General features: G+C 39.6%; 1 protein-coding gene across 1 annotated transcript in view; it reads left to right on the forward strand.

The window, feature by feature from the left end:
- WDR27 (WD repeat domain 27) overlaps positions 1-13,470 on the forward strand; it is a 243,624-nt gene that overhangs the window by 105,228 nt on the left and 124,926 nt on the right. Inside the window, exon 22 of the mRNA XM_025384452.1 lies at positions 13,202-13,300. Coding sequence (XP_025240237.1) covers positions 13,202-13,300 — 99 coding nt within the window. The remainder of the gene's footprint in view (positions 1-13,201; positions 13,301-13,470) is intronic.

Genomic DNA, 13,470 nt, shown 5'->3' on the forward strand with positions numbered 1-13,470 from the left:
GAGTATAAAACCAGACACACAGTTATGAATATGCCAGAACTGAATGGTGTTCCCTTGAGTTATATTGAAAAATAAAGCTTTATAAAACCAAGGTAGGATTGAAGAAGTTTCAGCAAAAGCTTCAAGGTGAGCAGTGAATGTGTTTAACTATGGAAGATCAAAAGGTGGGAATGAAGGTACGACAGAATACTTTGTAAATGTTCTATCTGTTACAGTTTAATAGTACAAAACTGGGAGATGTGAGAATATAACTAGAAAGTAGAATACATCTCTTGATTCTCTTGTAGATGTTAATTGAGTAAGAAGAGATCAGTTGAAGCTGACAATAGAATTGTAAGCTCTTAAATGTAATTTAAGAGTATAAAATTAAGATAATTATGACTAAAATTGAATGTAGAGGAAGAGAGATGGAAAAATGGTTGCTAGACAGCCTCACTGTTGGGCATAGTAGTGAACTAACATGCATTGTCTTAGAGAGGAGTGGACCAAGAGTTTTGTATAAAGCTTTTAATAAAATATAACTGCTGGAACAAGAATTCTGCCGTTTTTAAGTGCCCAAAAAAATATCTAGATAGGATAAATAAAATAGACCATGAAGTGCCATACATTACATAGAATTAAAAATACAATACTAGGATGAAACTGAGATGGAAATGTCAGTCATATTGATGTCTTTGTTGTTGTTGTTTTCATTTATTTTTGAGTCTTGCTCTGTTAGCCCAGGCTGAAGTGCAGTGGCATGATCATGGCCCACTATGAGCTTGAACTTCTGGGCTCAATCCATCCTCTTGCCCCAGCCTCCCACGTAGCTGGAACTACAGGCACATGCCACCCGGCCTGGCTCATTAGTTTTTTAGAGATGAGGTTTCACTGTGTGGTCCAGGCTGCTCTCAAACAATTGGCTTCAGGCCTCCAGCCTCAGCCTCCCAAAGTGCTGGGATTACAGGCCTGATCCACCATGCCTGACTCATATCAATGTTTAAGGAAAAAAAGAAAAAAATTTCAGCTTGGATTTTACAGATGAGGAAAAAAGTCTGAGTCCATGCTGAATATAGGAGATGCCTTAAGCCAAAATGATCCAGGAAGGATAAAGAAAAGAGATGTTTAATGTATACCAGACAAGTGAAAATAAAAATAAAGCAGATTATATGATTTTAATATCACACAAAACACAATTCAACCAAAAAATTATGAGGCAAAGATACTTATAATGCCAAAGGCCAAAATTCACAATGAAAATACATGTTAGTATCTAATTTTGAAGAAAATAAACAAATTTCACAAGGTGGAAATGATAAGAACCAGTTAATAAGTAGCCACACATTAATAATGGAGACTAATGCATCTGTCTCGGTCCTTGGCAGATCAAGTGCACAGAAATTATAAGGTTGTAGGAAACTTCTATATCATAATTGATAATACATCATTTTATAGATATTCATAGTAATGTTTGTCTGCCAAAAAGGAAGGCATCTTATTTTCAAGTGCACATCAAATATCTATGAACAATGACCATAAATGAATACAGAAAAAAGCTCAATAAATTAAAAAAATAACACAAAATCAACATTTTCTCACTATAATGCAATCAAAGTACAAATTTAAAAACCAAAAAGTTTCTTCCATCTAAATATTAAAATTCCGTCTGTTAAGCAACTCTTGGTTTAAAGGTATAAAACAAAATATGAAATTGTAGAATTTCTTGAAAATAATGCTGTTTCTAACATGACATATCAGTGTCTCTGGAATACCCATAAACCAGTTTTTGAAGGGAAATTTATAGCACCAAATACCCATATCATACATTTTAAAAGGGAAAAAGTAAATGAATATCTAACTAAAAAGCCAGACAAGGAACAGCAAAGTAAATCAGAAGAAATAAATTGATAGAGAGAAAAGCAGGTGAGAAGTTAGAAAACAGAAAATCAGTAGAACTAATAAATAAATTAAAACACTAGTTGTGTTTTTTTTGTTGTTGTTGGTTTGTTTGCTTTTTGAGACAGTGTTGCTCTGTCACCCAGGTTGGAGTTCAGTGGCACGATCTCAGCTCACTGCAACCTCCGCCTCCTGGGGTCAAGAGATTCTCTTGCCTCAGCCTCCCCAGTAGCTGGGATTACAGGTGCCTGCCACCACGCCCAGCTAAGTTTTTGTGTTTTTAGTAGAGATGGGGTTTCACCACGTTGGCCAGGCTGGTCTCAAACTCCTGACCTCAAGTGATCCACCTGCCTCGGCCTCCTAAAATGCAGGGATTACAGGCATGAGCCACCATGCCTGGCCAAAACACTAGTTTTTTAAAAACGCAAGCAACAAAATAACTTAATCAGTGCAATTTTTTTTTTTAATAGAGAAAGCTTAGTCTATAATTAATAAGCAATGAGTAGGCAAAAGCATGGAGCAGAAGGATTTTGAAAATCATGAGACTGCTTCTCATAATTTGTGCAAATTAATATGAAAGCCTCTATACAGATGGTTGAGTCACAGAAATTTTTATCAAACTGGCCCCCAAAGTAGAAACAAATTTAACAGGCCACTTTTCTTAGAAGAAATTGAGAACATTTTCTAAGAGCTCCTTGTGAAATAGTACCAGGCCCATATGCTTTCTCAGGGGATTTTACCAACCTCTTAAACATCAAATAGTCCCAAAGATACTTAACTGTTTTAAAGCATAGAGAAAGAAGGAGGACATCAGACTGCTTTTTGAAGTAACCATAACTGATAGAAAACTGGATGAAATTTCAGAAAGGAGTTATATTTCATTTATGAATATTAATTGAAAAGCTTAAATAGGAACACAGAATTAGGGCATTAACAATAATTTATCATGTCCAAGCGGGTTATGCATAGAATGCAAGGATGATTTACTGTCAATAAATCCACTAATAATTCCCTCATAATATTAACTAGTATAAAAAGAGGACTCTTACAACCATGTTCCTGGATGCAGAAAGCTGCTTCAATAAAATTCTAGATTCATTTCTGCTAAAACACCTGGTAAAAGAGGAATTCATGAATGCCTCTTTCAAATGATAAAATGCTTATCTCAGCCCAAAAGCTGACATCTTACTGAGAAAACTTTAGAGGTATTCTATGGTTGGGAACAGAGCCAGAATGTTCATTAATTCCACAACTATTTTACAGGGTATTGGAGATATTTCCCTATGAAATTGGACAGGACAACTTAACAGCTATTAGCACTGAAAAGAACGGTGAAAATTATGTTTACTCATAGGTAACAAGATTACATATCTGGAAAACCCAAGAGAATTAGTGGCCCATATGAACAATAAAATAATTCAGTGAAAGATTAGTAGTATTTAAATTAATATATGGAATGCAATGGTCTTTATAGGTGCAAAAAAAATAACCTCTGAAAAGTTATAGTGGAAGAGGAGAACTCATGAGAATAGCCTCAAAAAGGATAAACCATTCAGGTATTAACAAGATTTCTGCGAAACCTGCGCTAAGAACATTTTGTTTTTCCCCCAGAAGTATAGACTTGGACAAATGCAAAATCGTAACTTGTTCTTGGATAGGAAGATTTAGTTTCATAAAGAAGGCAGTTCTCTGTAGGTAATTTGTAAATTTAACACTGCCCCAACAACAACAAAATTCCAGTAGTTTTTCTGTAGCTGTACCGTTTGATTGTAAAGTTACTTAGGAGAATAAACAACTAACAACGGTCAGAATACCCTGAAAAAAAAGAACAATATGATGGGGAGAACTTACCCTGTCAGCCATTAACTTATGTTGGAAAGCCTTTCAAATTAAAACCATGTGGAACTGGGGCACGAATACCAGTATTTCTTAGCTCCCGCCGCGGAAGGTGCTTGGAAGCAGTGACATTCCAGCCATCATCCTTAGTACCCTCTTTGCAGCCTCTAAATGCCGTTCCCCACTAATAGAAGCCAGAACTCCCTGGGTGGAGAGCTGGTTCCAGGTCTGTGGCAGAAGACTTACAAGATGAGCCAGGGACATCTTATGCCAAAGAGAAAAGGAAAGGGCAATGGAGTCATATAACAAGGCCACAGGCAACAGCCAATTCCCAAGGCCTTAAGGCTACTGCTGCCTTAGGCATGTACCACTGTCTGCTGGTTAGACCCGTGGGCAGCACCACACCAGTGCCGTATTCTGTTGGCCAGCGGAGGGCTAGCTGAGCATCCAAAGAGTAATGACTGCGATTGACTTCAAACATTGTATATCTAAACCCTTATCATTTTTGATAATACTCCCCCCAAAAAGCTATAGCTAAAAACAAAAACATAAAACAAAATGTCATTGGTCCCCATTTGGAGGTAACTAGGGCACCTGTCCCTTACTCAGAAGGGTGCCTTATAAAGGAAAATACTTAAACTATTTGTCTGCCTTTCCTGTTCGGATTGTATTTTAAGTAAACCAAATAGCCTACTTGGTAAAGGAAAGTTATTTCTTAGTGGATTGCAGACAAGTGGAATGGATGAATGGCAGGATTAGAAAATCACTCTCTTCAATCTCAGATGCAGTAATTGACTGAGGCAAATGTCATCAGTAGGTGAAATTATCAGATGAAGATCATGGCCCAAAGGAAGCTTGAATAATAGACATTTCGCTTAAGAACACATACAGATGGTCAATGTGTACAGGAAAAACGGGCTCACATCACCAATCATCAGGGAAATGCAAGTCAAAACCATAATGAGATACCATCTCACACCTGTTAGAATATCAGAAAGACAAGTGACGATGAGGATGTGGAGAAAGGGGAGCTCCTACACAGTCGGTGGGAATGCAAAATGAGGCAGCCACTGCGGAAAACGTGTGTTGTTTCCTCAAAAAGCGAAAAGTAGAAACCACATGATCCAGCAACCTCGGGTATTTGTCCAAAAGAATTGAAATCAGTATATGGAAGAGATACCTGCGCTTCCATGGCCATTGCAGCACTCTTCACGATATCCACAGTGTGGAGGCGCCCTAAGTGTCCGTCACAGAGGAGTGGATAAGGAAAATGGAGCGTGGACATGGAATCACATATTATCCCAAGGCCTTAAAAAGTGACTGCTGCCTTAGGTATTTACCAGTGTCCACTGGTTAGACCAGTGGGCGATATCACACCCGTGCCCTGTTCTGCTATGTCTCTGGAAGAGGACGTGCCAGAGAAAAGGGTGGGGTTTATTACTGTGTGTGTCATATTTATTTTGCCAGACCTTGATGGAGGTTGACAAGAGTTGGAGATTGTGCGTCAGCCTTGCAGCCTGATGAGATGATACCATTCGCCTCCCATGGCTTGTGTGGCGGGCGGCCAGGTGGTCCTGCATGCCACCATCAGGAATTCTCCAACAGAGCCTTTGCTTCTTGCTGTTAAGGAGGCAAGGCTTCTGTCTTGGTGTGACTTTGTTTTAAATCTTGACCATTTTAGGTCTTCTGAGAATAGTTTACTTTTTTGTAAACTAAAAATTCAGTATCTGAAGAAATGTGCAGAATACTCGGAAAATGTCATTTCTGGAATTATTTTCAAAAGCAAAATAAGTGAGCATAATATGACAGTTGATTCCCCTGTGGAAAATGTCGCTACCATTGTCAAGTTTCAGGAGTGCAGAACTCACTTCTGTTTGTAATTCTTCGTCCCCTTTCTTGTGTGGGGTTAATTTGGGTAAAGGGAAACGAAGGTCACATGTTAGGAACTCTGTGAAAGGAAGAATGAAAGAAACTTCATCCTCGCAGACGTGGCTCAGCAGAATTGCAAAATAGTTGTAATGAATCGGTGTAGTCCTGCTTCCAAAACACTTCGCTTCTTCAGTAGTACATTCAGTCCCTTACCAATTTTTGTAAAAACATTTTTGAGCAGTCAAGCATTATTCCAGCACCCACAGATTTATGCCACATCCTCATCTTTTGCCTGAAAAATATTGCTTCCTTTTTTCTTGCTCCTTCTCTCAGGACTTCTTGATTTGGTTCTGGCATGAGATCTACCTACACAGGTTTTATTTCCAGCTCTGTTTGTTTTCTGAATATGTCTTAGCCTCAGCTCGTTTCTCTGTGGTGGCTGAAGTGCTTCATGACTCCAGTGAGTACCTCTAATTAAAATGTTTCTTTCACACATGGATTGTGGTTACATTGAATCATTTGCAGAGCTGTTCATTACCATCACTCTATGGCTTATTGTCCTTCTGTATTTATTGACACTGTGTAGGATCACAGCATAAGAAACCTACTAAAATATTTCTGATATTTGGGCTTCCAGTTGCTGTGTCACGTGTAAAGTTGTCATGATCAGAAAATTCATGTACCCCAAGATTCCCTGGACCAAAAGATGGATGTTTCATTTAATTCCATTCTCACTGAGGAAACAAAAGACCTTTCCTGGATAAATTTTACCTCGCCTCTTGCCACTATATCATGTCATTCCATGTGTGTTTTGAGGTTTCATGCAAATGGAAGCCAGCTGATCTCAGGAAGCACTTTTCAAGAGGTGAGTGGCCTTGGAAGGCTGCCTGCCCTCAGCCTGGCTTCCTTGTCTATGGATCTGGGACAATAAAAGTGTTTTCTTCATAGTGCTGCCGAGAGGGTTACACGAGAAAATTTATATAAAATTCTTATCAGAGTGCCTGACAAAAAGTCTGTGTCCAGTAAGTATTTGCTGCTGTTAACCTCTGTATTTTATCGTTGGAAATAATGGATGGAAAAGAGATTCAGTCATTATAATTTCCCTTATTTGTTTAATCTAAACAGCAGACAGGAGTTCTGAAGAAATTCAGAAACCCTTTGATATTAAATCAGTCCTGAATGAAAAATAGCAAAATAAGCAAAGATGGTTTTGGAAACACCTGTGAGATTAGAGGGAATTTGAGGATGCCCTGAGCCATGTGTGAATGGGAGTTGTCTTTGGCAGCCCAGTGAAATAAACAGCAAAAGCTTAGAAAACTCAGTTTGGAATCTCAGCACTGAGGCTCCGTGGCTGTCCTGGTAAAGTGCTCTCTGCCTGTCGTGGTTTCCTCCATAAAAAATGGAGATTGCGATAAAATAGGGATGCGCCTTGGTCCATTTTTGTAAATGGTTTATGTACCAGTTGTGTTTTGTAAACAGTGACACACTGTGTAAATGTTAGGGTTATCCTCACCCAGTGGTTCCCAAAGTGGGGTGCCCTGGACCAGCAGCATCAGCCTGACCTGGGAACCTGTTAGGAGTGCACATTCCCAGGCCCCATGCCACCCCTTACAGCAGCAACTGCACAGGAATACTTTTCAAATAAAGATGTGCTTGTGGCAGAAGAAAATAAAATGTAGACATTTTATTTCTCCACTTTCCTTCAAAATTCAGCTGACTCTTGAACAACATAGGTTTGAAATGCATGGGTCCACTTATACATGATTTTTTTTTCAACAAATACATTAACATTTTTGGAGATTTTCAACACTTTGAAAAAACTCATAGATGAACCACATAGCCTAAAAGTCTAAAAAAATTAAAAAGATATGTCATGAATGCATAAAATGTATGTAGATATTAGTTTGTTTTATCCTTGACTATCATAAAATTTACACACGTTTTTAAAAAGTTAAAATTTATTAGAATGTATGCACATTCTCAGTCAAGAGAAATATAAACAAGTGCAGAAATGCAGTATGAAATCATCACTTCATAAGCTCAACTGTCGTCCATCCAGCACTACTGTCCTCATTTCATTGCCTTGCTGTTGCTGTTGCGGTGAGCTCAGGAGTTACAAGTATCCCTTAAAACTCTGTGTGATGCTCATCGCCTCTGTGTGAGCTGTTTGTCTCTCCAGTAAATTGTGTGTTGCAGTGAAAGGTGGTCTCTTACGGCTCTTGTGTATTTTTCATTGTGTTTAATGCAATACTGTAAACCTTGAATTACACCATGGGGCCCATAGGAAGTGCCCCTAGAGATGCTGAACTTTCTCCCAAGAAAAGCCACGACTTTACAGAAAAAGCTGAATTGCTTGGTATGTACGTGGACTGGCAGGCGGCTGCCATTTCAAGATAAATGAATCCAGTATAAGAAATAATGTAAAAAAAGAAAAGGAAACTCGTGGAGACATGGCTGCAGCTGTGCCAGCAGGCATGAAAACCTTGCACGTTTTGTTAAATCCTTTTAAACCTCATATTGCAAATGCAGCTTTTACGTGGGTGCAGGATTGCTATGAGAAAGGCATACCTATAGACTCTAATATGATTCAAGAAAAAGTGAAGTCATTACCGGACAAAGCAAAGGGAAGGTGAAGGATGACTTGATAATTTTAGAAAGAGGTTTGGCTTAAAAAGTTCAAGATAGGGCTGGGCATGGTGGCTCACGCCTGTAATCGCAGCACTTTGGGAGGCCGAGGTAGGCGGATCACCTGAAGTTGGGAGTTTGAGACCAGCCTGACCCATATGGAGAAACCCCATCTCTACTAAAAATACAATTAGCCGGGTTTGGTGGTGCATGCCTCGAATCCCAGCTACTTGGGAAGACTGAGGCAGGAGAATCACTTGAACCTGGGAGTTGGAGGTTGCGGTGAGCCGAGATCGCGCCATCGCACTCCAGCCTGGACAACAAGAGCAAAACTCTGTCTCAAAAAAAAAAAAAAAAAAAAAAAAAACCAAATCAAAATAACAGAAGAAGCAGCTTCTGACCAAGAGGCAGCAGCTGAGTTCCCAGACGCCATTAAGGAAATCAGTGAGGGCCGGGCACAGTGGCTCACGCCTGTAATCCCAGCACTTTGGGAGGCCAAGGTGGGCGGGTCACCTGAGGTCAGGAGTTCGAGACCAGCCTGGCTAAGATGGTGAAACCCCGTCTCTACTAAAAATACAAAAATTAGCCGGATGTGGTGCTGGGCACCTGTAATCCCAACTACTTGAGAGACTGAGGCGGGAGAATCGCTTGAGCCCAGGAGGTGGAGGTTGTAGTGAGCTGAGATTGTGCCACTGCACTCCAGCCTGGGCAACAGAGCAAGATGCCATCTTAAAAAAAAACAAAAAGAAAAGAAAAGAAAATCCTTGAGGAGAAAGGATGTCTGCCTGAACAGGTTTTTAGTGCAGATGTAAGTGGCCTATTCTTAGGGAAAAACATGCTACAAAGGACATTTATTGGTAAGGAAGACAAGAAACACCAGACTTAAGGCAGGAAGGGATAGGCCAACTCTACTGGTTTGTGCAAATGCAGCTGAGCTTGTGATTGGGACTGCCCTTATCCATAAAACTGAGCCTTGAAGGGAAAAAAACACCACCTGCCAATCTTTTCATTGTTCACCAAGAAAGCAGGACAGTGAGAACCTTTTTCCGCATTGGTTCCATTGTTACTTTGTCCCTGAAGTCAGGAAGCGACTGCCTTTTTTTTTTTTTTTTTCCTGAAACAGAGTCTAACTGTGTTGCCAGGCTGGGGTGTAGTGGTGCAGTCTTGGCTCACTGCAACCACTGCCTCCTGGGTCAAGCAATTCTCCCGCCTCAGCCTCCCGAGTAGCTGTGATTATAGGCATGTGCCACCACGCCCAGCTGACTTTTGTATTTTTAGCAGAGATGGGGTTTCACCATGTTAGCAAGGATGGCCTCGATCTCCTGACCTCATGATCCGCCCACCTTGGTCTCCCAAAGTGCTCAGATTGCAGGCGTGAGCCACCGCGCTTGGCCACGACTGCCTTTTAAAGTTCTTTTGATATTGGACAATGCCCCTGGCCACCCAGAACCCAATGAGTTTAACACCAAAGGCATCAAAGTGGTCTTGCCCCCAAACAACTTCTCTAATCCAGACTCCAGATCAGAGGGTCATTACACATGGAACCCTATGGAAGGGGTTGTCAATGCTGTGGAGGAGAACTCTGATGGAGAGAACATCATGAAAATCTGGAAAGATTACACCATTGAAGAGGCCATTACTGTTATAGGAAAAGCCATGCAGGCCATCAACCCTGAAACAATTCCCACTGGAGAGAATTGTCCAGAGTTGTGCATGACCTCACAGGATTTATGACAGGGCCAATCAAGGAAATCATGAAAGAGATGGTGGATATGGCAAAAAAGGTTTCAAGCTATGGATCTTGGAGAAATTCAAGAGCTAACAGACACCACACCAGAGGAATTAAGAGAAGACCACTTGATGGAGATGAGTGCTTCAAACCAATGCTGGACAATGAGTAAGAAGACATGGAAGAAGCAGTGCCAAGAAACAAATTGACATTAGACATAATCTGGAAGAAGGGTTCTGATGACTCAGTGCTTTTGATGTGTTTCACGACATGGATCCTTCTATGATACAGGCAGTGAAATGAAAGCAAATGGTAGGAGGACTGGTACCATATAGAAAATGTGAGAAAGCAAAAATGTCAGGCAGAAATTATGACATATTTCTGTAAAGTTACACCAAGTGAGCCTGCCTCTGCTGCCTCCCCTTCCACCTCCTCCACCTCTTCTGCCTCGGCCACTGCTGAGACAGCAAAACCAACCCCTGCTATTCCTCCTTCCCACTCAACATGAAGACAATGAGGATGAAGACCTCTATGATGCCACTCAGTGAATAATGAGTATATTTTTTCTTCCTTATACTTTTTTAAATATCATTTTCTTTTGCTTACTGTATTGTAAGAATAAAGTATTAATGCATATAGCATATAAAATATATGGTAATTGATTGTTTATGTTATTGGTAAGACTTCTGGTCAACAGTAGGTTATCACTAAAGCTTTTGGAAAGTCAAAAGCTTCGTGTGGATTTTTGACTGTGTGGAGGGCCAGCACCCCTAGCCACCACGTTGCTCAAGGGTCAACTGTATATCAGACATTTATTTGTAGACTTTACTTCAAAACCTGCTTAGTCATTGACAGAATCATTGGTAAGGCCTAAATCTGAAGGACTCATTCTTACATTAAAATAGTTCTTTTTTGGTGATTATTTTATTTGCTGAGCAGAAGCTCTTTAGTTTGATGTAGTCCCATTTATTTACTTTTGTTTTGTAGCCTGAGCTTTTTTTCTGACGTTCAAAATATTATTGCCAAGGTCAATATTGAGGTGCTTTTCCACTATGTTCTCTTCTAGCAGTTTTATGATTTTAGGTCTTTCATCCATTTTGAGTTGATTTTTGTGTATGGTAAAATAAAGGTCCAATTTCATTCTTTTGTGTGCAGAAATCTGTTTTCCTAACACCATTTATTAAAGAGGTTACCATTTATTAAAGAGATTATCCTTTCCTCATTGTGTTCTCTTGATGGCCTTATTGAAAATTAGTTGTCCATATACATTTAGATTTATTTCTGAGCTCTATACTCTAATTGGTCTGTGTTTTTGTTTTTCTGGCAGGACCATATTGTTTTAGTTACTGTAGCTTTGTAATATAATCTTAAATCAAGTGTGATGCCTCCAACTTTATTTTTCTTAAATGAAAGAGCAACCTATGGACTGGGAAACATTATTTGCAAACCACATATCTGATAAGGGTTTAATATCCAAAATTTATAAAGAACTCTTGCAACTCAATAGCAGAAAAACAAATGACCTGATTGAAAAATGAGTAAAGGACCTGGATAGACATTTCTCCAAAGACAACATAAAAATGGCCAAAAATCTATATGAAAAGGTGCTCCACATTGCTAATCATAAGAGAAATGCAAATTAAAACCACTGAGTTAGCACCTCATACCTGTAAGGATGGCTATTATCAAAAAGACAAGAGATAGCAAATGTTGGTGAGGGTGTGAAAAAAGGGAACCTTGTGCACTGTTGGTGGGAATGTAGGTTGGTGCAGCCATCTGGAAAACAGTATAGAAAACAGTGACTATAGAACTACAATATGACCCAGCGGTCCTCCTTCCGGTATATGCTCAAAGGAGAGGCAATCAACACCATGTAAAGTCATCTGCCCTCCCATGTTCATTGAGCATTAGTCACAACAGCCAAGCTACAGAAACAACCTAAAAGCTCATCAATGAACACAAATTAATAAAAAATATGATATAGGAGTGTGTGCATATGTCTGTACACACGTACACACAATGGTATAGCCTGCCATTTGCCACAGTATGGATGGACATGGAGGACATTATGCTAAGTGAAATAAACCAGACACAAAAAGAAAAAGACTGCAGGATCTTACTTCTGTGTGAAATCTGTATCTTAACAAGAGCTCAAAGACACCAAGATAGATGATGGAAGTGTGGCTAACAGGGTAGACATAGGCAGGGACAGGGAGGAAATGGGGAGATACGGGTCAAAGGATACAAAACAGCAGCTGCTAGGATGAAGAAGTCCAGGTATCTAACGTGCAACACAAGTGCTCAAGTTAATAAAAGCATGGAGTATTAGGGATTTTCCTGAACTACATAGATTTTAGCTGTTCTTGTTACAAATACAAGTAGTGATGTGAGATGATAGATATGAGAGTCCACCTCTCTACAGTTACCAGTACTATTATCTTCATATCTGTAGGTGTGGATCCCATAAAATCATGTTGCAAACTTCAAATATACACAATACGCTTAATTTTTTTTAAAAACAGTAGGGTTTTGCGGGAAAAGGAATCACCTTTGACACTTTCCTTCTGCTGCAATGTGACGTTGCTGTTTATTACTAGAAGGCTTTCAGAAAATATTTGTTGATACACTTTGTTACTTAATGATTATCTCATCTCTCAATTCCATCAGAATGGTATCTGATAAACAGATTTTGTCTCTAAAATAAACTATTGATGGGGGTTCTGGATACATATATCCAGAATTGTGTCACACACAATTGGAGAGGAACTTATCAACAGCTATAAAAAATCTAAGTGTTTGAATTGCTCAAATTCTAAGCTGATGAGTAGGAAACACAGTATAGCATATGTACCTATTTCAAGTTTATGGGGGAGGATACAATAGAGCATCTTTTTTTTTTTTCATTCAGTTTGGAACTTCAAGGTAAGGTTGCATTACAGAATCTATACTCCTTCCTTAAAATTAGTCATCAAACATGAGCATATATTTAAAACTGTTCACAGGGTACTATGGAGGCTTTTGATAGTAAATAGAAGGTATGACATACGTTCACTAAGATGTAAAAAATCTACAAGAGAGAAGGGGAAAAGATGCCTGTTTTATAAGGTTAGTTCCCCAGCGTGGATGATGTTTTGTCAGGCATCTCGGTTGTTGCTGTTGTATTTGATCAACTGCACTAATCTATAGACAGTCCCTCTGCTCTGCATAGCATATAGCTGATTCCTCACTCTGAGTTAACATGGCTCACCTGCTCATCTTGTCTTGTAGGCTTACGTGTATGAAATGGGCTCGAGCACATTTTCTCACCGGCTGGCTGGGCACACAGACACCGTCACTGGAGTGGCCTTCAACCCATCCACGCCCCAGGTACAGTCTTGCTGAGTGGGTGGGGCACCTCTGCTGCATACAGGTCTTACATTATATTTTTGTATCTTTATGACTTTATTTTGGTGAAATCTTCTAATATTTAAGGTTACAGCACTGAGTACAGGGAGAACTTAGGAAATACACTTTTATTGGAGAGAGAGAGAGAAATA

Source organism: Theropithecus gelada, chromosome 4 (assembly GCF_003255815.1).
Source record: "Theropithecus gelada isolate Dixy chromosome 4, Tgel_1.0, whole genome shotgun sequence".
Classification (NCBI taxonomy): Eukaryota; Metazoa; Chordata; class Mammalia; order Primates; family Cercopithecidae; genus Theropithecus; species Theropithecus gelada.